Source organism: Pelmatolapia mariae, linkage group LG18, assembly GCF_036321145.2.
Source record: "Pelmatolapia mariae isolate MD_Pm_ZW linkage group LG18, Pm_UMD_F_2, whole genome shotgun sequence".
Lineage (NCBI taxonomy): Eukaryota > Metazoa > Chordata > Actinopteri > Cichliformes > Cichlidae > Pelmatolapia > Pelmatolapia mariae.
In genome coordinates this window covers 627,288-652,661 of record NC_086243.1, presented here as the reverse complement: position 1 = coordinate 652,661, position 25,374 = coordinate 627,288, and the positions used below count along the sequence as shown (strand labels likewise).

General features: G+C 46.2%; 1 protein-coding gene across 2 annotated transcripts in view; it reads left to right on the top strand.

Annotated features, from left to right (window-relative positions):
• LOC134617406 (xenotropic and polytropic retrovirus receptor 1 homolog) overlaps positions 1-15,911 on the top strand; it is a 45,709-nt gene extending 29,798 nt beyond the window's left edge. Inside the window, exons 5-16 of one of the 2 annotated variants that reach the window (XM_063462642.1) lie at positions 941-1,090; positions 1,203-1,286; positions 4,690-4,771; positions 6,134-6,220; positions 6,336-6,433; positions 6,553-6,732; positions 6,828-6,990; positions 7,070-7,264; positions 7,404-7,567; positions 7,800-7,939; positions 8,101-8,322; positions 9,778-15,911. In XM_063462642.1, the coding sequence (XP_063318712.1) occupies positions 941-1,090; positions 1,203-1,286; positions 4,690-4,771; positions 6,134-6,220; positions 6,336-6,433; positions 6,553-6,732; positions 6,828-6,990; positions 7,070-7,264; positions 7,404-7,567; positions 7,800-7,939; positions 8,101-8,322; positions 9,778-9,832 (1,620 nt within the window). In that variant the 3' untranslated portion in view covers positions 9,833-15,911. Of the gene's footprint in view, positions 1-940; positions 1,091-1,202; positions 1,287-4,689; positions 4,772-6,130; positions 6,221-6,335; positions 6,434-6,552; positions 6,733-6,827; positions 6,991-7,069; positions 7,265-7,403; positions 7,568-7,799; positions 7,940-8,100; positions 8,323-9,777 lie in introns of both variants that reach the window. The other variant, XM_063462641.1, reaches the window with a different exon arrangement.
• Positions 15,912-25,374: the final 9,463 nt, after the last annotated feature.

Genomic DNA, 25,374 nt, shown 5'->3' with positions numbered 1-25,374 from the left:
GATACAGACACAGACACACGCACAGATACAGACACACGCACAGATACAGACACAGACACACGCACAGATACAGACACACACACAGATACAGACACAGACACACGCACAGATACAGACGCACAGATACAGACGCACAGATACAGACACAGACACACGCACAGATACAGACACACACACACGCACAGATACACACGCACAGATACAGACACACACACACGCACAGATACACACGCACAGATACACACACACACACACACACGCACAGATACACACACACACACACACACGCACAGATACACACACACACACACACACGCACAGATACACACACACACACACACACGCACAGATACACACACACACACACACACGCACAGAGACACACGCACAGATACACACACACACACACACACGCACAGATACACACACACACACACACACGCACAGATACACACACACACACACACACGCACAGATACACACACACACACGCACAGATACACACGCACAGATACAGACACACACACACGCACAGATACACACGCACAGATACAGACACACACACACGCACAGATACAGACACACGCACAGATGCACACGCACAGATACAGACGCACGCGCGCACACGCGCACAGACGCGCACAGACACACACACACACACACTGACACACACACACACACTGACACACACACACACGCACAGATACAGACACGCACACGCACAGATACAGACACGCACACGCACGCACGCACACGCACGCACGCACGCACACGCACAGATACACACGCACACACACGCGCACAGATACACACACACACGCACAGATACACACGCACAGATACACGCACAGACACACGCGCACAGACGCACGCACGCGCACAGACACACACACTGACAGGTCTAATGAAAGCACCTTCCTCTCCCTCCGTGTCCTCACAGAACCTGAACTTTACGGGTTTCAGGAAGATCCTGAAGAAGCACGATAAGATCTTGGAGACATCGAGGGGAGCCGACTGGCGGGTGGCCCACGTTGAAGTAGCTCCGTTTTACACATGCAAGAAGATCACCCAGCTCATCTCTGAGACTGAGGTACCTTCAACACATCCAAATTTAGACACGTCCACTCGGTCACAGCTGTGGAGCCCTCGATGCCGCTCCAAACGAACGACGGGATGACCCACCTTCAAACTTTGTCTTTCAGGCGCTGGTCACCACAGAGCTGGAGGGTGGTGACAGGCAGAAGGCCATGAAGAGGCTGAGGGTCCCTCCGCTTGGAGCTGCACAGGTCACACACACACACAGATGTAGATTGTTGGTGTTCTGATCACTGCACTTGTGTGCCTTTGATTTTTATGACTCACTTCAAATTTGTGCAAACAACAAACCTTTGCAGAAAAGTGCATAAAACTTTAGTGCAACATGCCGATCGTGGTGCAGTCCTGAGGGCGTCTGCATGTAGGATGACTCCTTCAGATGAGCTAGGACTCGTTTCCTCCTGCTCAGCTGTGCCGTCAGTCTGACCAAACATACGTTTGGGTTGGCAGGTCAGCTTGGGGGAACGGTGAAATGCAAATATCAGTCTTTATTGTCTGTTTAAATTCTCTGTGTGGAAATGTCACAGGTGACCAGCAACGATCCAGGAATGCTCATCTATCTCCTCTTTCTCCATAGTTATCTCTTTATTTTAGACGAGGTCGTCTCTCTGTTCCTACACCGGCCTCTGCCTTGGTCTCCATCTCGCATCACATCAAGTCACCTTTACAGGAACATCAAGTTTCCACTAAAGCATAGTGCACACTATGAAATAATGATTATTATCTGTAGCTGTTCAGTGCTGTGAGAGGACACCTGCAGCTGCTTTCATTAGAAGCTGACACGTTTCGGTGTACACCTGTGATAGAATTGGTATTTGTGATTGGGACCGCCTTCTTCATCATGTACTTATATGGTGATGACTTCTGTTGATGATACCTCAACTGCTGTGAGTAATGGCTGCCATGTTAACTTTAGTGTTAATTTCTCCAGATCAGACAGGATTAGTGAAGGGTAGGCGTGGTTCTTTCAACCTGCGCAGGTTTTTAAACAAACAGCCCCTGAAGTTGCCTTATTGCTCGATGCTGAGAAGGCATTTGACCGGGTGCAGTGGGATTATCTGTTTTATTCTCTAAATAAATTTGGATTTGGCCCTAATTTCATTTCATGGATTCAGTTACTTTACTCCTCAGCTATGGCACGTGTTAGAACAAATTCGTTATTCTCTTCTTATTTCCCACTTCTCCGTGCTACGAGACCAGGATGTCCCTTATCGCGTCTTCTTTTTGCGTTATCAATTGAACCGTTGGCGATTAAACTGCAAGCTGACAGTTGCATTAAGGGCATCTTCAGAGCTGACCAGGAGCACAAAATATCCTTATATGCTGATAATCTCCTGCTGTATATGTCAGAGCCTTTATGCTCTCTTCCCCGTGCTCTCGCCGTTTTTGAATGTTTTGGCCATATTTCAGGCTACAAGTTGAACCTGCATAAAAGTGAACTTCTCTGTGTCAGCTCTGTAGCCAGGAAGATTTCATTTTCAGATTTTCAATTTAAAGTTAAATCAGAGTATGTGACCTATCGGGGGTTAAGGTTACCCACTCATACAAAGGTCTTTATGAAAGAAACTTTGTCGCGCTGCTTGAGAATACTGAGACAGATCTTCAGAGGTGGCACAGTTCACCACTGTCATTAACTGGCCGCATCAGTTCTATCAAAATGAACATACGACCCAAGTTCCTTTATTTATTTCAATGTATCCCATGCTGCTTACCCAATAAGTATTTTATAACACTGAATAAGCATATCCCTGCATTTATTTGGAATTGCAAAAGTCCACGAATTCGTAAAGATTTCATGCAGAGAACTAGGCCAAACTTTCAGTCTTATTATTGGGCAGCAAATATTCGAAACATGCTGTACTGGATGAGTAGTTTTACTACAGAGACTCCAGCTTGGCTCCAAATTGAGTCGTACAATTGTGGCAAAACGTGCCTATGAGCTTTGTTGAGTCCAGCTCTCCCATTAGAACTGTACACCTATAAACTTAACGCTTTGTTGTATGACTCGCTCAGAATCTGGGTGCAATGTAGGACAAGATTTGGGTTACACTTAATGTCAATTAAAGCACCTATCTGCTCAAATCATATGTTCCCACCCTCCATGATGGACTCTGCCTTTAAAATATGGGAAAGTAATGGACTTAGAAATATCAAAGACCTTTTGTAGATGGAATTGTTGCCTCATTCACACAGCTCCTGAAGCAGTTTAATGTTCCTCGGCAACATTTTTTCCACTATTTACAAATTCTCCACTTTGTAAAGAGTCGATTTCCTTCATTTCAGGAAGTACCTGAGGAAACTTCTTTGGATAAAATTATTAATATAAACATTCATAAGAGAGCGGCGATTAAAGAAATCTATGCTATATTATTAGATCTTCAGTCTCCTTCTCTCTCCATCCTTAAACACAGTGGGAGAAAGACCTTGGGATGAATATAACAGATGAACTCTGGCAATCTTTTCTCCATAGGGTACACTCTTCTTCTATATGTGCCAGGCATGAGCTCCAATTCAAGGTCCTACACTGATTACATATCTCCAAGGAAAAGTTAGCCAAGTTCTATCCAGGAGCTGAGCCCCTGTGTAACAGATGTAAAGTGTGCCTATATTTAACACCCTTTCAGAGATATAAAATGTTAAATATGATCCTTCTGCTCTAACGGCTATTGTTGGGATGATACCTCAAAACATCACTCTGTCAAAATACTGTTCAGTTCTACTGCCTTTGCTTCACTCATTGCAAGGCGCCTTATACTTTGAAGATGGAAGCAGGAAGCTCCTCCCACACTTGAACAGTGGCTTGCAGAGCTCGTGAGGTTTTTGCATTTGGAAAAGATGAGCTATACACTGGCAGGTTCCTTCTCATGACCGGATACCGTATCTCTATATCACTATCATAGTTAACTGTACACTGAATGTCCCTTATACATTTTATTTTTATATTTGTGTTTGTTGTTGTTTGTTTGTTTGTTTGTTTGTTTTTGTTTTCCTTCTTTCTTTCTGTTGTCTTTTGGGGGTATTGTAAATACTGAACTGCAAAGTACTGTATGTTCAAAGTTTTGCTATTAACATGCTGCTGTGACTGAAAATAAAATTATGGAAAAAAGAAGCTGAGCAGCTGGTTGTCCTATTCAGCAGCTGGTTGTCCTGTTCAGCAGCTGGTTGTCCTGTTCAGCAGCTGGCTGTCCTGTTCAGCAGCTGGTTGTCCTGTTCAGCAGCTGGTTGTCCTGTTCAGCAGCTGGTTGTCCTGTTCAGCAGCTGGCTGTCCTGTTCAGCAGCTGGCTGTCCTGTTCAGCAGCTGGTTGTCCTGTTCAGCAGCTGGTTGTCCTGTTCAGCAGCTGGCTGTCCTGTTCAGCAGCTGGCTGTCCTGTTCAGCAGCTGGTTGTGCTGTTCAGCAGCTGGTTGTGCTGTTCAGCAGCTGGTTGTCCTGTTCAGCAGCTGGTTGTGCTGTTCAGCAGCTGGCTGTCCTGTTCAGCAGCTGGCTGTCCTGTTCAGCAGCTGGTTGTGCTGTTCAGCAGCTGGTTGTGCTGTTCAGCAGCTGTGTGCTGCAGAGCAGTGCAGGTGTTGTAACTCTGTCCGTCCGTGTGTCCACAGCCTGCTCCTGCCTGGACCACCTTCAGAGTCGGCCTTTACTGTGGAGTCTTCCTCGTCTTATTGGTCGTTGTGGTCATTACAGGTAATAACACAGTGACCTTTGTAACACTGAAGTGTCTCATTTATACTTCCTGGAATCTGACTGTGTTTGTGGACAGGCCAGAAATATATAAGTATTATTTTGGATTCTGGTCATCATGGGACGAGTGTGTCACAGGTGGTGTTTTAACCCAGACACTGGACAAGTTTCAGATGGCTTTAATGGTTTGGATCAGGGCTGTCACACACTGTGGGCCACAAACAGCCCACGGACTAGTGAAGCGCCCCCTACTGTCAGTGTGAAGACGTCACATATTGAACTGTTTTTCTACATGATAAAGAAAGAAATCTGTCGGCACGACTCTTTGGATTTAACTGACATAACTGTCCAGTTTTTGTCTCCTATAGTAGAAAGTGAGTCCAGAAGACAAAAATATTGTCTATAATAATAATGATAATAATGATAATAATACTTTATTACGCCACAGGAAAAAGGAGACATTTGTGAGAGAAGGGAGAAATAAATGATTATGGAATATCAGCATCCTGGTGGGAGGTGACAAAGATGGAGCTGTAGCAAACCGTGAGGGTGGACAGCACTACAGAGTGGTCTGTAAAATTAGAGGTATTATTAGAGTAGTATTATTAAGGCATCAGGTGAGAATGAAGAGAGAGACTAAAGTATACACCACAGTAATTCACCAATAAATACATTTCTGGAAATGTGAAGAACAGTAGTATGTAAAGTTGTGGAGGGAAAGACCAGTGTTATTCATACAGCACCAAATCCTAACAGCCGCCTCAGGGTGCTTTATATTGTAAGGTAGACCCAACAATCATGTGAGCCCACGTCGGTGACAGTGGGAAGGAAACCTCCAGTAGAACCAGGCTCAGGGTTTCTTCCTGCTGACATCATCTGAACAGAAACAAAGACACAGACAGATTTAATGATTTCTACAGGCTAAGGCAGGAATAGGCAGAAGCAGTGAAAAAATGATGTAGGTCTTAATTATATGAATTATTTTACTGAGTGAGGAGGACACTTCCACCTCTGATAATCATCTTAAATCTGCACAACAAAGGGAGTAGAAGAAGAACGAGCAGAGAGATGATTTGCCTTTCTTTGTATTCACTTGTGTTTTTGTGATTGTTTTGTTGTGTTTTGGGTTTTTTAGGTTGAATTGTAACAGTATTCACAGGAAACAAATGACTGAGGTGCCATCCCAGACATCCTCCAGTAGAACCGTCATGAATGTTCGTTTCCATTTGTTGTTGTGCGGATAAACAAAAGTCTGTGTTTCCAGATATGCTGCAGACTCATCACATCAGGCACTTTGTTTTTGCTCTGTGTAGTTTTGCTCGGTATTGATCGTGCTGTCTCCTGATTGGTCTTTGTCATTAGTAGCTGTGGGGACAGATCGTTCTGATGTTTGGCCTATGGTCCGAATCTACAGAGGAGGCTTCCTGTTAATAGAATTCCTCTTCCTGTTAGGTATGGACACACAGACACTCTCACACTGTAGCTTATGTGCCACGTTTGGAGTCGAGTTAGTCATTAACTCATTTCAGAGCCAGGAAGTTAAAAAACCAACTCTTTTGTCTTGTAGGCATCAACACCTATGGCTGGAGGCAAGCAGGCGTCAATCATGTGCTCATATTTGAACTGAACCCCAGAAACAACCTGTCCCATCAACATCTGTTTGAGGTCAGATTGAACCAAAGAAATAAGTCATGCTCTTATAGAGATGATTTAACGATCTGTAGGTCGTAGCCCCCCCGGTTCCACGGGAAAAGGATGCTGACTGAGTCATTGTGTGTGTGCAGATTGCAGGTCTGCTGGGGGTGCTGTGGTGCGTAAGCCTGCTGTCCTGTCTCTTCAGCGACAAGATCCTGGTGCCGATGCAGGCCAACCCTCTGGCTCTCTATGGGCTCTTCTTCCTTTTCCTCATCAACCCCTTCAAGACCTGCTACTACAAGTCACGCTTCTGGCTGCTCAAACTTCTGGTAATGGCCCTGACCAGATCCTTTACATCATACATCATAGTGTGGTTAAGTTTTTATTCTGAAGAGGGCTCTTCCTGTGACGTCTTCCTCCACAGTTTCGAGTGGTGACAGCTCCGTTTCACCGCGTTGGCTTTGCAGACTTCTGGCTGGCTGACCAGCTCAACTCTCTGGTGGTGGTCCTGATGGACCTGGAGTACATGATCTGTTTCTACAGCTTTGAGCTGGACTGGACCAAACACAACGGGCTCATCAGCAGAGGTGAGGCTCTGAGATGTTCACTGTTCACGCGTACGCGTCAGAGCCGAGGAAACCGGTGGCTAAATGTCGTCCTCTTCAGGTAAAGATGTGTGCAACTCGTACTCGTATGGCGTTCGAGCGGTGATCAAGTGTCTTCCTGCGTGGTTCCGATTCGTCCAGTGTCTGCGCCGTTACCGTGACACCAAGCGGGCCTTCCCTCATCTGGTTAATGCTGGCAAATATTCCACCACCTTCTTTGCTGTTACCTTCTCCGCCCTCTACAGCACACACAAAGGTAGGCTGACTGATGCTGTGTTATAAGGGCAATGCCATTCTGAGATCATTCTCTCCTCTGTGTTGTTATAATGGGATGGAGCTTTAATGGCAGGCTGTAAGTTACTGGAGAACACTCCTGTCTGATGTCCCGTCCACAGACGCAGGCTCTGAGGCCCAGATCTTCTTCTATTTGTATATTGGCTGTTCGGTGGTGAGCTCGTGTTACACTCTGGTCTGGGATCTGAAGATGGACTGGGGACTGTTTGACCGCAGCGCGGGAGAGAACACCTTTCTGAGAGAGGAGATAGTCTATCCACACAAGGTATTACACCACACAAAGAAGCTGCAGCTCCTCCTGTGGCCACTTTACAAAAGTAAGTCGGTGTCCAAATGTCCAGGACTTTGTTTCAGCTTTAGCTGTGACTTCAGGTTTAACTAAGCAGGCTTGCTGCTGCTAACCCTCTCATCCACAAATCTAAAGAGCAGCACATGTTGTTATGTAGTCATACAGCGTGAATGTAAAGCGCCGTGCTTTGTTGTGCGTCCTCCTGCAGGGCTATTACTACAGCGCCATAGTAGAGGACGTGCTGTTACGTTTTGGATGGATCTTAACGGTCACCGTCACCACACTCGTCCCGTTTGACGGCATCTCTGACATCTTTGCTACAGTCCTGGCTCCACTGGAGGTCTTTAGGTACACCAAGTCTTTTTATTTTCCCAACTTTGCCTCTTTATTCATCCCTTTGGTTTTTCTCATATTTCATTCCTAACTTTGTGTCTTTTATCTGCAGCCACAGATCAGGCAATGATAAAGTAACAGAAACTCAGTAACGGGTTAATGTTTGATCCTCGTAGGCGCTTTGTGTGGAACTTCTTCCGCTTGGAGAACGAACATCTGAACAACTGTGGTGAATTCAGAGCTGTCAGAGACATCAGCGTGGCTCCGCTCAACGCTGACGACCAGACCCTCCTGGAGCAGATGATGGACCAGGAGGATGGCGTGAGAAACCGACAGGGCAAGAAGAGCTGGAAGAGGAGCTACAGTATGAGTCTGCGCAGGCCACGTCTGGCCTCGCAGTAAGTCTTTTCCCTTATCGACCCATCTATCTGTCCTGCTGAGAGCAGACGTGGTCCCCTCAATCACGGCGGAGGAGACGCATGTTTCATCAGCGTGCACAGAAGGCCGTCGATCCCACATAGAAGAATGTAGCTTCATGCAAAACAGAGAAACTGGAACGTCATTTATTATAGATACAGTCAGTCAGCGCATTGATATCTGGGGGGGTTAGCTCATGGTCCTGCAAAGGTTCGCTATCTCAGCTTAGTTGTTTACTTGCATAGCAATCTGTTTCATGGTAAAACCACAGCCTGATAACCTGTAAAGAAAAGACCTCTGCTTATTATGTTCACACGTAGTAAACCGCTGACTCAGATGTCAGCGGTTTACAACATGTTGGATGTTTAAAGGCAAAGTCTTCTGTTTGTCTCAGGTTTAAAGCATTCAGTCATTCTGTGATTGCAGAGAAACATCACAGACACATGTGGGGGACGCTGATTTGCCTCAGTGTGCAGAGGCAGGCCACAGCCGATGTCTTTGCCTTTAAGAAGGCAGTTAAAGTGAGAACTGAGTGAGCCAGACCTCATCATGCTGGTGATCCACAGGCCTCCTGCTGCAGTCTGATTGTATAGACAGTATGTTTGATGCCACCTAATTTACACAGTGTCACCATTTAACAGTGTAGATCCCAGTGCATACGTATCCAGTATAAACATATTAAACAAGGAAGATGTGAAAGCAGTGTTAAAGTTGTGTGTCGTGTGTGAACACACAGTAAACAGTGCAGTGTTGGCTGTTTGTCACTATAAGCTGTGAGAAGCATCAGAGCTGTCATACTTTCATCCTTCCATAATAAGAAAGTGTTTTTATAATAGAGATGAGGTCTGTCACAGTGACACAGCACAACAAGCGCAAACCTTTCTGTAAGGCTTCACTCGTGCAGCTGTGTGAACACGCGTGTCGGAGCCACGGCTGTGTGAACACGCGTGTCGGATCCACGGCTGTGTGAACACGCGTGTCGGAGCCACGGCTGTGTGAACACGCGTGTCGGATCCACGGCTGTGTGAACACGCGTGTCGGAGCCACGGCTCTTTGAACACGCGTGTCGGAGCCACGGCTCTTTGAACACGCGTGTCGGATCCACGGCTGTGTGAACACGCGTGTCGGAGCCACGGCTCTTTGAACACGCGTGTCGGAGCCACGGCTCTTTGAACACGCGTGTCGGAGCCACGGCTCTTTGAACACGCGTGTCGGATCCACGGCTGTGTGAACACGCGTGTCGGAGCCACGGCTCTTTGAACACGCGTGTCGGAGCCACGGCTCTTTGAACACGCGTGTCGGAGCCACGGCTGTGTGAACACGCGTGTCGGAGCCACGGCTCTTTGAACACGCGTGAGACAGACGACATTAGCTCATTGATCAGTCGTGGACTTGAGTTCCCACTTTAAGAGCTTCCTTCCTGTTTCTCATTTTAGGTCCAAGACTCGTGACACCAAGGTTCTGATAGAGGACACGGATGATGACTCCTGACATCAGGCCACGCCCCTCGCCTGGGTCCAGAATTTATTCAAAGGAGGAAACTCCACCTCCTAACTGAGGATTTACCCAGAGAGTGGGCGTTGAGCTCCCAACCAGGAATGAGTTTGAAGCTCGTACCTACGTCATCTTGTTTTTCTCTGCTTGGGTTCAGGACTGCTCGGACGGATGAACTCTGACCTCTTAAACAAACAACCCAGCTACGTGTCCAACCTGCTGTCAACAATACCCGATGGTGGGCTTATCACTTAAACTGTACTTTACCCAGGCAGCCTCCCAGAGGTGGATTCTTAAACTACACCCACTCCTCCACCGCTGCTCGGGCTCTTCTCAAAGCCTCAGCATAGCATGAGTGAAACACCAGTGACATTTTCCATTTTCCAGTGCCGTCTCAGTGCCACACCACTCCCATACAGGGAGAGGCCAACAATTTAACCCTGTTGCTGTCCTTTAGCCATCAGCATCCCCCGCTCCCAGCATCCAGGAAACGACTGGGCAGAGGCCTGTAGTAAATTATGTAGTATTGGTAGCTGAAGAAATTAGAAACCACCCTGTACTTTGCACCTCGGAAGGAAAACAAAACCGATTTCCACAACAGGGGTTAAAATGAGCCCTCCTCCTCAGCAGACGATGCTGACGAACATCTGGTAACTGTGGCTTCCCTGTGCTGTTCAGCTTGATCACTCAGTCATCACAGAGCTGCCTACCTGCACCTCACATGCTTTAGAAACATGCACTTTGTAGGAGCGTGAGATGGAAAGCCTATCATGTCTCGACACACGGACGGTGATGTTAGTGTGTTTCATCGTTGTTGGACGTGCAACGCTCAGCCATTATTCACTATAAGGAGACAGAAACGTGGCTTTTTCTTTGTACCTGTTGTTGTAAATGTACCACGGACCAAAGTTCAGTGTGTGTGGAAATATTTAGTGAGTACCACACAGAAAACACACTGTGGAGTGCTGCCGGCTGTTCGGCTGTGGAGCTCAGAAGGAATTTTCCTTTTGCTTTTGAAGGATGATGAACGACCATCATCCTGTTGTAATTCCCACTCACCCTGCCCTCAGCTGGGAAATGGTCCTGTTTGAATGTACATCACATTATTTGTATAGGTGTAAGTGGGAGATCTGCCACCTCATTGGTTTGAAGAAGAACAAACTTTTATGTTGTCCCCTGAAATCGAGATTTGAAAACCTGAAGACTGTTTGAGTAGAAACATGTCGTCTTTAGGCTGGTTCACTGAAATATGAGGGTGGAGGCGAAGGGAGAGGTCACCTGTCTGTCATCATTGTCTGTCTATCAGCAGGTGGTGTACTGAAACGTGATTGGCTACGTGTATGCTAACTTGGGTGTGACTGGGCTGAAGCTTGACAGTAAGAAGTAACGCTCTGAAACAAAGTCGGTGTGTTCAGCACAAAGCTGTGAGTCTTAAGAAGAAACAGTCTTAGTTGTTGCCTTATTGACCTTCCTGCAGCAGTGGAGTGATTCCTGCGCTCAGACTCGGTTGTGGTTTGTGCACCATCATCAACAGGTCGCACACATCAGTCTGTTTTCACTAATCGTTTCTGCCTGATGTTGTGCTTGGGTTGTTTCTTCGAGACGGGACAACACTGGAGGAAAGGCTTTCCTAAACGTTGCTCGATGATCGGTTTCTCTTCACGTTCCAGAAAGTCGTCAGCTCCCTTTTGCTTCGTGCTTGGATGACATCGCGTCTGATGACAGCAAAGTGTTGGATTCTCATTGTTGCTGTTTGTGTTTTCATGAGGCGGCTGTTCATTTTATGCATTATACTTAGTTTTAATGTTGTATGGATGCATTTGGAAGTCCTGGCGTGTGATGGCGTAAGTCTTGTGTGCGCTCGTTTACTTTTCTCTGTGGAGCCTCGTTGTGATATTTCTGTTCTGCTGTATTTGCCTCAGTACGGAGTTGGACTGGGGCTCTTTGAATCCTCACAATGCATCCAAATACATTTTTGTGTCTTAATGTTTTACATTTGGGAAGTTCTGATTTGGATCCTGTCGAGTCAGACTGAAACGTGTTTAAGTACTAATGCTAACGTCTTTAATCCTCAGTTTATTTCTCACCTGAAATAAGAAGCATGCTAGCGTTAGGCTATCGCCGTATAACAACATTCCCATAGTTTCCGTTTTTTCCTTATTATTGAGCTAAAATAAAGACAAATAGATTCCATAGTATATAAAGTTTGTACGTCTGATGCTAATTATCATTTATGATCACGATCGTACACACACTGCCTGAGATTTGTCCACCACATTAAACATGATTCAACTTCCAGTCACCAGATTAACAAACAGAGCATGCTCCCTGATTGGTCGGTGAGTGCTTCCTGTTAGTTGTCATGTTGCTATGTGACTTCCTTGTGATTGCCAGGGTTGCTCGCAGTTTGCGTGGAATATGCTGACTGTGGGAAGTGTGTCCCATCTGGAATTGGAGAACTTTTTCCTTCAAAGTAAAAGCTGCGCCTCGACACATTTAAGGTGCAGCTATTACTCTGAAGGTGAACGTTGTGTTTCCAGTCGCACTGTTCACATTATCTGTTCTGCAGGGGGCGTGGTCAACACGTGTGTGCAGACACGTCAGCATCTTCCATGCAAACAGCAGACTAACAAGCACTACATACCTGTGACCAGTTTCACCAACCAGGTGGTGACCTGATGTTCATCTGACCCGACCGTGTCATGACAGGCTGTCACCACATGGTCACTTTTTCCTTTTCAGCAGCTTTTTATGAAATGAAACAGTAAAAATGATCTGCAGAGACCATCGCTGTGTTAGAGGAAATGACTGAGTGTTAGGTGTTAGCTTGTGACAGGAGGTGTAATGGCTGCTTCATCCAGACTGACTGATTTTGGTGCATCACTTTTAAAATGCCTCCGTGTAGCTGACAGTCCAGGATTGGACCAGGATATGATGCTTCTGTTTCCAAACTAAAACATGGAGCTCTGACAGGTTTGAGTAGTTGGATGTGTGTATATGTAACAGTGTTCATACTGGGTCTATAAATGTGGAGTCAAAATGACCTGACGGTGCGTTTCCCTACATCCTGTGTCTGCTTTCAGTTTCAGCGAGCGCTCCGGGAGCTTTTCTGCTCATTCCTCACTCACACATTCGTGCACTCTAACATTCCCACAGTGACCATTTGAAAACCTCGTTTCCTGATACGTTTCCAAGCATGTGGCTGTCTGTAGCTCGAGCTCAGGGTTCATGTCCGTCACAGACACACTGAGCGTGACAGGGTCGTCCTCGGGTCACCTTTTCATCAAAGAGCAGCACATGTTCGTCCGACACAGTCGCTCCACCCAAAGACGAGTCAGTCCTGTGTTTGTACTGTTACTTTGTAGCTCCTCAGGTTTCACATTGACACACAAATACAGTAAAGCCATCAATGCATTGTGAACAGTGTGTTTCACATTGGCAGGAGAGTGGGAGACACAATGTGATGAAGATTTTGTACTCAGGATATTGTGAGCACACTTGCACCTTAACATGCTAATGCCTCCCGACTGCCCGCAGCCCCCCATCACCCTGTGTGCCCTTTCAGTCTGTTTGTTTCCTGCGTGGATGTACTCCGAAGGAGTCTGCATCCAAGTCCAGGTAATGGACCAAATAACGTGGTGTGATGCAGAAAGTCTATGTTGGGCTTCTTTTCATGTATTTACATTGAATGCTTCAGTTGCTTCATGATTTCAGCTGCAGGCAGGCTGACTTGGCTGTAGCTTTATTTTACACTCCTGTAAGCCTGTGAGACTTTAAGTAGAAAGGGTTTGATGTTATGACAGACAGGTGACGCCCTCCACCCTGATGAAGCTGCCCAGCAGTAGAGTGTAGGCCTGGGTGTCAGACTTCACTATGATGTTAGGATTGTCAGAAACGTGCCACTAAAAGCCAAATCGAATGTTTGATCTAGTTTGTGATTTTTCCCTTTTTTTGTTCACATATTTTAATCCATGTTGAAATTTAAATGTTAATTTTGGTCAAAATGTTTTGGATGACATTTAACATTTGATATGTTTCACGGTTCAAATAAAACGTTGTATAGAGACCTGTGTTAATATTTCAATACCTCACCGAGTGGGAGAGTCGATAGCCTAGAACGGTGGAATCTGCTGTTTTTGAGAATGTCTGAACCCTCAGTGATTTCCCAACATTTCACACTGTACAGCTGACTCTGAACAACATGTCAGTAAAAGGAGATCAAAGTTCAAAGACTTGAGATTTGTTGGTTTTCTCCTGGGGAGGAAAATGAGGTCGTGTCTACACAATATTAGCTGGTCACTCTGTCAGGTATTTTCCATCATCTTGGCCAAGAGCTATGTTGTGTTAGGTGTGCTCTTTGACCATATACTGTATATAACAGAAGCATGTAACCTCTACAGTTAGTGAAGCATCACTTCCCCATTCACCCATTTTCTTATCCTCTTGTCCCACCTGGGGGAGGTCCATAACTGGGCTAAAGGTCATTAGCTTAGCTTAGCAGCCAGATGTCACATGGACCGAGGGGTGATGCACACTCAGACAGTAGTGACTTATAAGTCACACAGTAAGACATGCCTGGATTTATCTTCCTCCTGGATTCTAATTGAGACCGTGATGAAAAAAACGAATCTCGTTTTGTATTCGTCAGTGTGTGAAACTAGCCACTGGGACCATGAACTCATCAGGAAAATGTTTACTGTGGTCACAGATCGAGCCAACTGGGAGCCCTTTAAAGATGGATGTAGCTACAGTGATGTCACCCTGTGCAGCCAACAGTTCTTCACTTTTCCTGGGCCATCTTGGTTTGCAAAAAACCTGAGGCGGGGGTGGGGGGTTCTGATTGTCATCAGCCCATGATAACACACTTTGAAACGTAGTATGACCAAGATTTGCAAACTAAACTTTTTTTTTTTTTTTATTACATTTGACCCAAAAGGAGTGAATGAGATCATAAACTGGGTATGAAGGTGTGTGCAGAGGTGAAGACCGCCACTTTCCCAGAGTTCTGTAGGTCTGGGAGGCTTTTTGCAACCACAGCTATCGCCATCTGGTGGCCTAAAATAGAATGCAAGTTTTTAAGCACTTCTGCTTTAGCTTAATTTTTCTGACACAGATGCCATGCCCAGGTTTCATCTGTCTAGAGTCAGATGTGCTGCCAGTGAAGGATCGAGGTTTCCTCTTCATATTACTGTATGTCATCTGGACCCTGCATTAGACCAGCACACAGAGGATTCTGTCAAGAGCAACACTTTCAACAGAATTGATTGTGATTGGATGCCAAGTTGTAATACTCCTTGAATTTAAAAGAAACGCATGAAGATTTCCTTATAGTGAAGCAGCACAGCTCGTCACTCCCAGGTGTCTTTTTAGCTGCAGTAACAGGTAAACAGGGTTTTTATGAATGAACTTTTGCAAACTCATTTTCCTGCAGCAACTCTGAGTTTTCTCTGAGGCATTTATTCTTCAAGCAGAGGGATCTTATTTTTCTCAAAACCTTTCAACAGTTTGGTAACACTCCTATGAGGACGATGTGTGTTCTCCAGTCTGCGTGGAACACTGGCTGGCCGGTTCTGTTAGATCCATTATCATCCTCCAAGAATCTCCACACCAATGGGTCCGCAGCATGGAACATTGCACAGGACAAAGATCGAGGGACGTGATTTGTTTTGCACATTTGAATGTATTTTTACACCAAAAATGTGCATTTTTTGGTGTGATTGGTTAAAATATTGAGTGATCTGAGACACTAACCTTCTAAATGTGGCACATGAAGAAGGTTGGCTCGAACTATCTTGGAGACCATATGGATGAAATAAGATTTACACAGGAATAAAGCCCTAAGTGTGGGTTTTTGTTTGTTTTTTTACAACTGTAAACACTTTTAATTTGCATTGTGACCCAGAACCATTTGGTTTTGCATTATATATGGATGAACATACTCATTAGAAGCATTGTATAATCAAAGACTGATCTGTGAGTGTTGTCTTGTATGTACAGTAGTAGCGTACTGCTACAGGGGCACCTGGTTCACCAACTCCTGTTACAAGTTTTTCAGTAAAATGAGCTAAAGCTGTAACTTGTTTCTGACTGCAGATCTTTTTCTTCCTCACATTTCAGTCTGCTTCACCCCTGAACCTTCCTGGCTGAAACAGAACCAACACATACCACACAGCCACAGACCAAATACAGGCACCTAAGTCTAGATTGTGTCGGCAGGTTAAGATACAGCGAGTTACAGTAATCCAGCTGAGATGTCACCAGGCATTGATGTTAGTTTTCAAGTTATTTTTAGAAATGAGCTACAATGGTTGCAAAGATTTCTGATTTGATTTCTAAAGGCACTATCAACATGAAATTATCACCACGTGTCAGTAACAATCCATCCAATCCACACATGCAAAGAAATCAAACCACAGATATCCATAAATTATGTGCAATAATGAGAAATGACACAGGGAACAAGTATTGAACATCCATCCATCCATCTTCTTCCGCTTATCCGGGACCGGGTCACGGGGCCAGCAGCCTAAGCAGAGAAGCCCAGACCTCCCTCTCCCCAGATCAAATGGCCCGTAGCAATGGGCCAGACACCCCATACTCCCGTAGCACCTCCCACAGGACACCCCGAGGGACACAGTCGAATGCCTTCTCCAAGACCACAAAACACATGTAGACTGGTTGGGCAAACTCCCATGCACCCTCAAGTATCCTTGAGAGGATAAAGAGCTGGTCCAGTGTTGCACGACCAGGACGAAAACCGCATTGTTCCTCCTGTATCTGAGGTTCGACTAGCGGACGGACTCTCCTTTCCAGCACCCTGGCACAAACGTTCCCAGGGAGGCTGAGGTGTGTGATCCCCCTATAGTTGGAACACACCCTCTGGCCCCCTTTCTTAAAGATGGGAACCACCACCCCGGTCTGCCAATCCAGAGGTACCACCCCTGAGCTGCACGCAACATTGTAGAGGCGTGCCAACAAGCCCGATAGGACTCCTTCTCAGCCTGGTGACTCCCTGACCTCTGGTGTCCATTGGTTCGTCGGTTACCAGCACAACAGGCACCAACCACCTTGCAGCCGCAGCTCAGTGCAGCGGCTTCAGCAATGGAGATGCTGAACATGGTCCTTTCGGACTCAATGTCCCCAGTCTCCCTGTTGTTGAATCTCTGTCGGAGGTGTGCGTTGAAGATCTCATGGACCCACATGAGCACTGAAGTCTCACAGTTGGACAACAGAGTCCCCGGGTGGAGCACCTTCCAGCACCTCACCCAGGGACTCCAAGAAGGCTGGGTACTCTGAACTGCCACTCGCCGCATAAGCGCAAATGACAGTAAGGACCTGTTCCCCAACCCGAAGACGCAGGGAACAAACCCTCTTGTCCATCAGGAAAAACCCCAATGCACAGGCATCAAGCCGAGGGGATACTTGGATACCCACCCCAGCCCGCTGCCTCTCGCCAGGGGAAAATCCAGACTGAGACAGAGTCCATCCCCTCTCCAGGAGACTGGTTCCAGAGCCCAAGCCGTGCATTGAGGTGAGCCCGACTATTTCTAGCCGCTACCTCTCAACCTCACGCACTAACTCAGGCTCCTTCCCCACAAGAGAGGTGAAATTCCATGTCCCAATTGCTAGTCTTGGTAGCCGGGGTTTGGTCTGCCAGGGCCTCTGTTCCTGGCCGCTGCTCAGCACACAATGCACCCGACCACTATGGCGCCTTCTGTGGGTGGTGGGCTGCAGGAGGCCCATGTCCCCTTTTCCGGCTATGTCATGCCGGGCTCCATGGACTAAGGCCTGGCCCCCAGACGCTTGCCCTCGGGGACTCTCCCCAGGCCTGGCTCCAAGGCGGAGCCCCGGTAACCCTATCCTGGGCAGGGTGAACTGTTCCCTTGGTGTCCTACTCACAGGGGTCTTCTGAATCGCTCTTTGTCTGGTCCCTCACTAGGACCAATTTGCCATGGGAGACCCTGACAGGGGGCAGAAGCCCCCAGACAACTTAGCCCCTGGGATCCCTGGAACACACAAACCCCTCCACCATTATAAGGTAGCGATTCATGGAGGGAATGAACATGTTTACTGAAATGTATTCAATATGTCGTACAAAAGCGTTTGTTGGTGTTGACAGCTTCAATACGCCTGCTGTATGCAGAAACTAGTCACATTGACAGGTGTGATTTTACCCATGCCTCCACACAGTCCAGAAGGTTCTGGGTCATTCTAGCAGCTTTAGAATGACCCAGTTTGTTGGCTGTGTTTGGCATCAGTGTCCCCCTCGTTTCATCTTCATCATCCTGGTAGGTGGCAGCAGGTTTTTATCAAGACTCTCTCAGGACATTTTTCCATTCATCCTTCCTTCAATTATTTGAATCACAGTGCTGTATGGTCTTGATGCATTCTCAATCATCCAGGAAAGTAAATCTCCAAAAGTTGATTCTGTTCATCTGGACGTTTTGTGGGAGAAACGTTTCGTCATCATCCAGGTGACGTCTTCAGTCTCAGCTGACTGCAGGTTTCAATCTTATAAACAGTACATTTGCATAATGACTGAAACCAGCCCACTGAAGGAACAATGGGCTGTGAGGTCAGTTCCTTAATCATAATTATGCAAATTCTCATGACCATTGATCAACAACCACTGACCAAAACCCACTGATCAAAGACCACTGATCAATGGCCATGAGTACCATTCACAGAGAGTTGGGGAATGGCTGCAATCACAGCATTGTAAGATGGTGACAGATTTACCCTTAGGCCCCCTCCTCCATTCAGAGATGGTCTTTCCCTTTTCACGTAAATGGCCTCCTTGACTCCGCCCTCAAACCAGCGTTCCTCCCTGTCCAGGATGTGTACATCCTCATCATTGAAAGAGTGTCCACTGGCCTGTAGGTGTAAATAGACTGCAGAGTCCTGGCCTGATGAGGTGGCTCTTCTGTGTTGTGCCATCCGCTTCGCCAGAGGTTGTTTGGTTTCCCCGACCTGGTGTTTAGAAAAAATGCATCTCAACTGCTCCGATACTCCTGACACATATGGGATCACTACAGGTTTTCGCTTGGGCAGCGGTTGTCCTTCTCTCCTGGATCAGCTGGAGCTTTCTTTAGGAGCCTTTCCAGCTTTGACAAAAGTCCAGCTGGGATAACCACATTTACTCAGGGCCTTCTTGATGTTCTTCTGCCTCCCTGGCTGCTGTGTCAGTGGGGATGGTGTTCGCTCTGTGTTGTAGCGTCCTGATGACACCCAGTTTGTGCTCCAGTGGATGATGAGAGTCAAACCTTAGATACTGATCCGTATGCGCAGGTTTCCAGTACACGTCAGCTTTTAGACGTCCCCCATTACTGATGGAAATCTCACAGTCTAAGAAGGCTAACCTGCCACTTTTCATATCCTCCCTGGTGAATTTGATGTGTCGGTCCACCGAGTTAATGTGATCCGTGAAATGTAGTACGTCCTGAGATTTGATTTTCACCCAGGTGGTCATCCACATATCTGAACCAATGGCTTGGTGGTGTTCCAGGGTAGGATAGCAAAGCCCTCTTTTCCACTTCTTCCATGTACAAATTGGCCACGATGGGTGAAACTGGGGAGCCCATGGCACACCCATGCCTGTAGAACTGACCCTTGTATGTGAAGTAGGTGGAATGAAGACACAGTTCAAACACACTTGGTGGATGCTGAGAGTGGTCCTGTTGCTGAGGTTGGTGTCATCCTGTAATCTCTTACGGACTACCTCCAACGCTTCCGTGACTGGGATGCAAGTGAAGAGAGATGTAACGTCGTACGAGACCATGGTTTCATCTGCCTCCATAATGACATCTCTCACCTTCTCAACACAATCCAGGGTGTTCTGGATGTGGTGTTCAGAGCTGCCCACCAGCGGGTTGAGGATCGAAGCCAGAAACTTGGAGATGTTATAGGTGACAGAGTTGATCATACAGACAATCGGTCTTAAAGGTGCACCCTGTTTGTGTATTTTCGGTAAACCATACAGACGTGGTGTAGACTCCCCTGGGTACACCCTGTGGTATGAGGTCCGGTCGATAGCCTTGTCTTGTTCTAACTGCTTCAGACAGTCTATCACCCTCTTCCTGTAGCCACTTCCTGGGTCTCGTTTCAGGGGCTCATAAGTATTTTCATCACTGAGTAGTGACAAAACCTTCTCATGATAGTCTTTCTGGTTTATCAATACTGTGCACCGACCCTTGTCTGCCGGAAGGATGATAATGTTGATGTCATCACTAAGTGATGTGAGTGCCTTCCTCTCCTCCATGGTGATGTTGGATGCCGGGGGCTTTGCATTGCTGAGACAGGCCGAAACTTTCGTCCGTAGTTGCTCTGCTTCCACTTCTGCAATATTTTTGTTTCGAATTGCTGTTTCTGTGGCTGTGATCAGCTCCACTAGCGGGATTTGTCTCGGTGTGACAGCAAAATTCAACCCTTTAGCAAGGATGTTTTTCTCTGTTTGGGTGAGCTGTCTGTCAGACAAATTCTTCACCCACTTGTCCACATCCTCGGTGTCGCATCCTTGTCTCTTCTGGCCGCTGAGGACACTCTCCGTATTTTGCGGTGGTTTCCGACGTACAACAAGTAAGTCAAACTTCCTTTGTTGCCTGGTCTTAGACTTCTTGTGCTGTGATAGACGAGCCTTCTCAGTGAAGTCAAACACCTTTTTAAGAGTATTCTCATCTAAAAGCATTGTCAGTCTCTGTCGGATCCGCTCCTCTTGAGATTTTAGCATGTCGATGGTAAAATTTGTTTGCCTCACCCGTTCATTAAGCAACTGATGCTGTGCCTTCTGGAGGATTTTTGTTGCCCGGAAGCCTTTAACTGAAGAGCTCATTTGCAGACTTTTAGGAGTAATCCTGTTTTGTCGGCATCTGAGGCTGAATCTCAGGTGGTTCCTGTAGTCCGCCATCTTACGTGCTGTTTGCTCATGCTGACGTACAAGTTTTAGGCAGTCCTTGCCAAAGTGGGTTAAAACGTCTTGATGCATTCTCAATCATCCAGGAAAGTAAATCTCCAAAAGTTGATTCTGTTCATCTGGACGTAGCGTTTTGTGGGAGAAACGTTTCGTCATCATCCAGGTGACTTCTTCAGTCTCAGCTGACTGCAGGTTTCAAACTTATAAACAGTACATTTGCATAATGACTGAAACCAGCCCACTGAAGGAACAATGGGCTGGGAGGTCAGTTCCTTAATCTTAATTAATGTTGGTCTGGTGTTTTTGGGGTGATGTGCAGTGCGGTTCACCTCCAAACATGGGGTGTATTCTGGCATCCAAAGAGTTCAGTTTTGGTCTCATGTGACCAGACTCTACTCTCCCAGTGTTTCACAGGCTTGTCTAAATGTTGTTCAGCAAACTTTAAATGTACTTGCCTGCGATTTGGGATTTTCACATGTGGATTGGATGGGTTGTTACTGACACGTGGTGAAAATTTCACATCAATAGCACCTTTGGAAATATATTTGCTTCGAAAGTTGGTGACTTGTTCAAAACTTATTTTACCTGCTGTATTGATAGTTCATATTACAAGATTTATAAAGAACAATAAAGAAGTGAGCACTGAGAAACTCCATGTCAACTGGACAGTGGATGAAGTGCAAATGCCCCCGACAGTTTCAGGCAGTAATGATATGTCCACCCAATACTTAGGCATCCAGGGTAAAAACACATGGGCAGCTATAGCAAAGCGAAAGAAGATGATCAAAATACCTCCATCGCTGAATATCATGAGTGTGTTCTTTTCTAATGTGGGGGAAAGATAATGACAGAATGAGAAATACTTTTGATATACCAGTCAAAATTATTATGAAATACTACTACCAATGATAACAGTAATAGTAGTAATAATAATCACAAGCTGTTCCCCTGTATTTAGTTTAATTAGTGACCCTGCCAGAGCTAGCTAGCACGTCTAAACAAATAAAGATAGTGGTCAAAGACAAACGTCCAAACTACTGAATATGAATTCAATAAGGTGTATATACATATATATAAGTTTAAATAAGTTCCAGAGCTTTGTTAGAAATGCCATGTTTGTTATTAGGAAAGTAAAGACACTTTAATTTATGCGTCATTTTCTGTAAATACATTTAAATATGAACAACATCTGAGTAAATGAGTGAAAAAATAAATCTTCAGTAACATCAAAATGATCTTTTATAATTTCAGTTCACTTTGTTCCATGTTTCATGTGTTTATGTTCATTTTAATCTTTTTTTTATTTTGATCACATTCTCTCTACTTTTATTTACTGGTTGTATCACAGAGTACTACTATCGTAGTTTTGCCCATCTAGGATACACAGAGGCTTTAGGGTGGTTCGTATTACAAATGCTCTCCTGCCTCCTGCAGTAAATGCTTTTAACCAGCAGGGGGAAGTGTTGTCATTTTCTCCCAAAACAAGAAAGCTCAGAGAAACGTCACTATTGGTGTTTTATTGATTTGGTTACAGATTTAAATAGTTTAACCCATATGAACCCACACCCTGTTAAAGTTTCAACATTAACTCTACCATAGTTTTCCTGACAGTCTGGGTGGAGGTGGAGCAAATATGAACAACCTACAATTACTGCCTGCTACCACGGATGGACAGAGAGTTAAATTAGCTCTCTTAAACGCAAGATCTGTATCAAATAAAACTCATGTTCTTCGGGACTTTTTTGGTACTGGATGTCATGCTCCTAACTGAGACATGGCTGCGCGCTGGTGAAGTGGCACCCTTGCTGATTCCAAGATGGCGCCACGTATGGATGCCCTGGTACTTCAGTGCGTTACTTCTGTTTTGTTTTTGTGCAGAACTTGTGTGTCTGGGCACTCCTCTGGATATTCTTACACCAGAGAAGAGCTTCTTAACTACAGGACTACAACACCTGTGGATTTACTTCCAATATTTGTCGCATCTGCGGCCAGTAGCAGTTTTTGATACGGGCGACACGGGCGGTTGCCCGGGGCGGCATCGTGGTGGGGGGCGGCATCATGGGCATCGGCAAGAAAAAAAAAAAAATGCTCGTACTCATGCTGCTCCAACATCAGCCAGCGCATACTGGAGATGGCATAGGCACCGATCGGTTTTCTATCGCCCATTTGCTGGGAGTAAGGGCGCCCTCCGTTTGCGAGGTGCGCCTGCTGCTTGCGGCACAGGGAGGAGAGGGCGGGGCGGCGGGGGATTCTCTGGCTGGCTGGAGCAGCGTCTAATAACCAACTCGCAAAATAAAACAAAATAAAAACAAAACAACAAACACGAAAACAGCAGACATTATGATACAGACTTATAATTTGTATTGATGTTTTTTCGAAATTCTATACGAGAAAAGTGAGCGCGAGAGCCCTCGGTGCGCCTGCTCGCTGCTGAAGTCAAAGTAAACTTTATTGTCATCTCCGCTACATACAGTCCAGTATATAGAGAGACGAGACGACTGCGCGCGGACCGGCAGGCCTCTCTCTCTGGTAAGACCACAGGTGGAGGCGTCTGCTTCTACATTAATAGTGGCTGGTGCACAGATGTAACAGTGATTGCTCAGCACTGCTCTCCCTCTCTGGAATACCTTTTTATTCACTGCAAACCGTTTTATTCTCCGCGGGAGTTTGCTTCATTCATATTGGCTGCTGTTTACATCCCGCCAGATGCGGATGTGCAGGCAGCTCAGTGCGCCCTCGCGGAGCAGATACTGCACATGGAGCGGACATTCCCGGACTCTCTCATTATTGCTCTTGGGGACTTTAACAAAGCCAATCTGAGCCAGGGCTGTTGCGCTCACTTCGTGTATAGAATTTAGAAAAAACATCAGTGCAAATTATAAGTCTGTATCATAATGTCTGGTGTTTTCGTGTTTGTTGGTTTGTTTTTATTTTGTTTTATTTTGCGAGTTGGTTATTAGATGCTGCTCCAGCCAGCCAGAGAATACAGTTTGCATACAGAGCCAACAGGTCTGTAGACGACGCTATCAACATGGCTCTACACTTCATCCTGCAGCATCTGGACTCCCCAGGAACCTACGCCAGGATCCTGTTTGTGGACTTCAGCTCTGCCTTCAACACCATCCTTCCAGACCATCTCCAAGGCAAGCCATCTCCAAGGCAGATGAATGTGCCTGATCCCATCTGCCGGTGGATCGCTGACTTCCTGACGGACAGGAAGCAGCATGTGAGGCTGGGAAAGAATGTCTCGGACTCCCGGACCATCAGCACCGGCTCCCCTCAGGGCTGTGTTCTTTCTCCTCTGCTCTTCTCCCTGTACACCAACTGCTGCACCTCCACCCACCAGTCTGTCAAGCTAATCAAGTTTGCAGATGACACCACCGTTATTGGACTCATCTCGGACGGGGATGAGTCTGCCTACAGGAGGGAGGTTGAACGTCTGGTGTCCTGGTGCAGCCACAACAACCTGGTGCTGAATGCCCAGAAGACAGTGGAGATTATTGTGGACTTCAGGAAGCACACAGCCCCACTGCCCCCCATCATCCTGACTGACACCCTCATCACCTCTGTGGACTCATTCCGCTTCCTGGGTACCACCATCACCCAGGACCTGAAGTGGGAGCCCACCATCACCTCCGTCATAAAGAAAGCCCAGCAGAGGATGTACTTCCTGAGGCAGCTGAAGAAATTCAACCTGCCAACACTGACGATGATGCAATTCTACACCGCAATCATCGAGTCCATCCTCACCTCCTCCATCACCGTGTGGTACGCTGGAGCCACTATCAGGGACAAACAGAGACTGCAGCGTGTTGTGCGCTCTGCTGAGAAGGTGATTGGCTGCAGACTCCCATTTCTGCAGGACCTGTACACCTCCAGGACACTGGGGCGTGCAGCTGGGATCACAGCTGACCCTTCTCACCCTGGACACAGTCTGTTTGACCTGCTCCCCTCAGGCAGGAGGCTCCGGTCCATTCGCACCAGAACCTCTCGTCATAAGAACAGTTTCTTCCCCTCTGCTGTTGAACTCATGAACAATAACCATATGACTGTTCCCACCACTAACACATGACCCTACACTGTGTTCACTGCATCATTCCATGTTTGCACTGATCACCACCTGCACTCATGTATATACCTATCTACTTAGCACTTTTAATTTTTATTTTTATGTTTATTTAAGCGTTATCTGACAGTATGTTTGCACTAAGTACCGCAGCAATTTCCTAATGTTGTAAACCTGCTCAACATTTGGCAATAAAACCCTTTCTGATTCTGATTCTGGAACTTTGCCCCACCGATGCCAGCTTCTTCAGCTCTCCCAGGTTGTCTGGGAGGGGAGGCGGGGTAGCCTCTGTCATCAAAGACTGTTTTAAATGCAAACAGATACAAAGTCCTGGTGTTTTTACCTCATTTGAGTCCCAACTTCTGACTTTAAGCTGTCCCGTGGTTCTAATTATAGTCATCTATCGTCCACCTAAATATAATGACTTGTTTATTTTGGAATTTTCAAACTTCTTGACATGTTTTATTGCTCACTATGAAAGGATTCTTATAGTGGGGGACTTTAATATTCATCTGTTTTGTGAGGATAAACCCCTGGTCAAAGATTTCTTAAATGTAATTGACT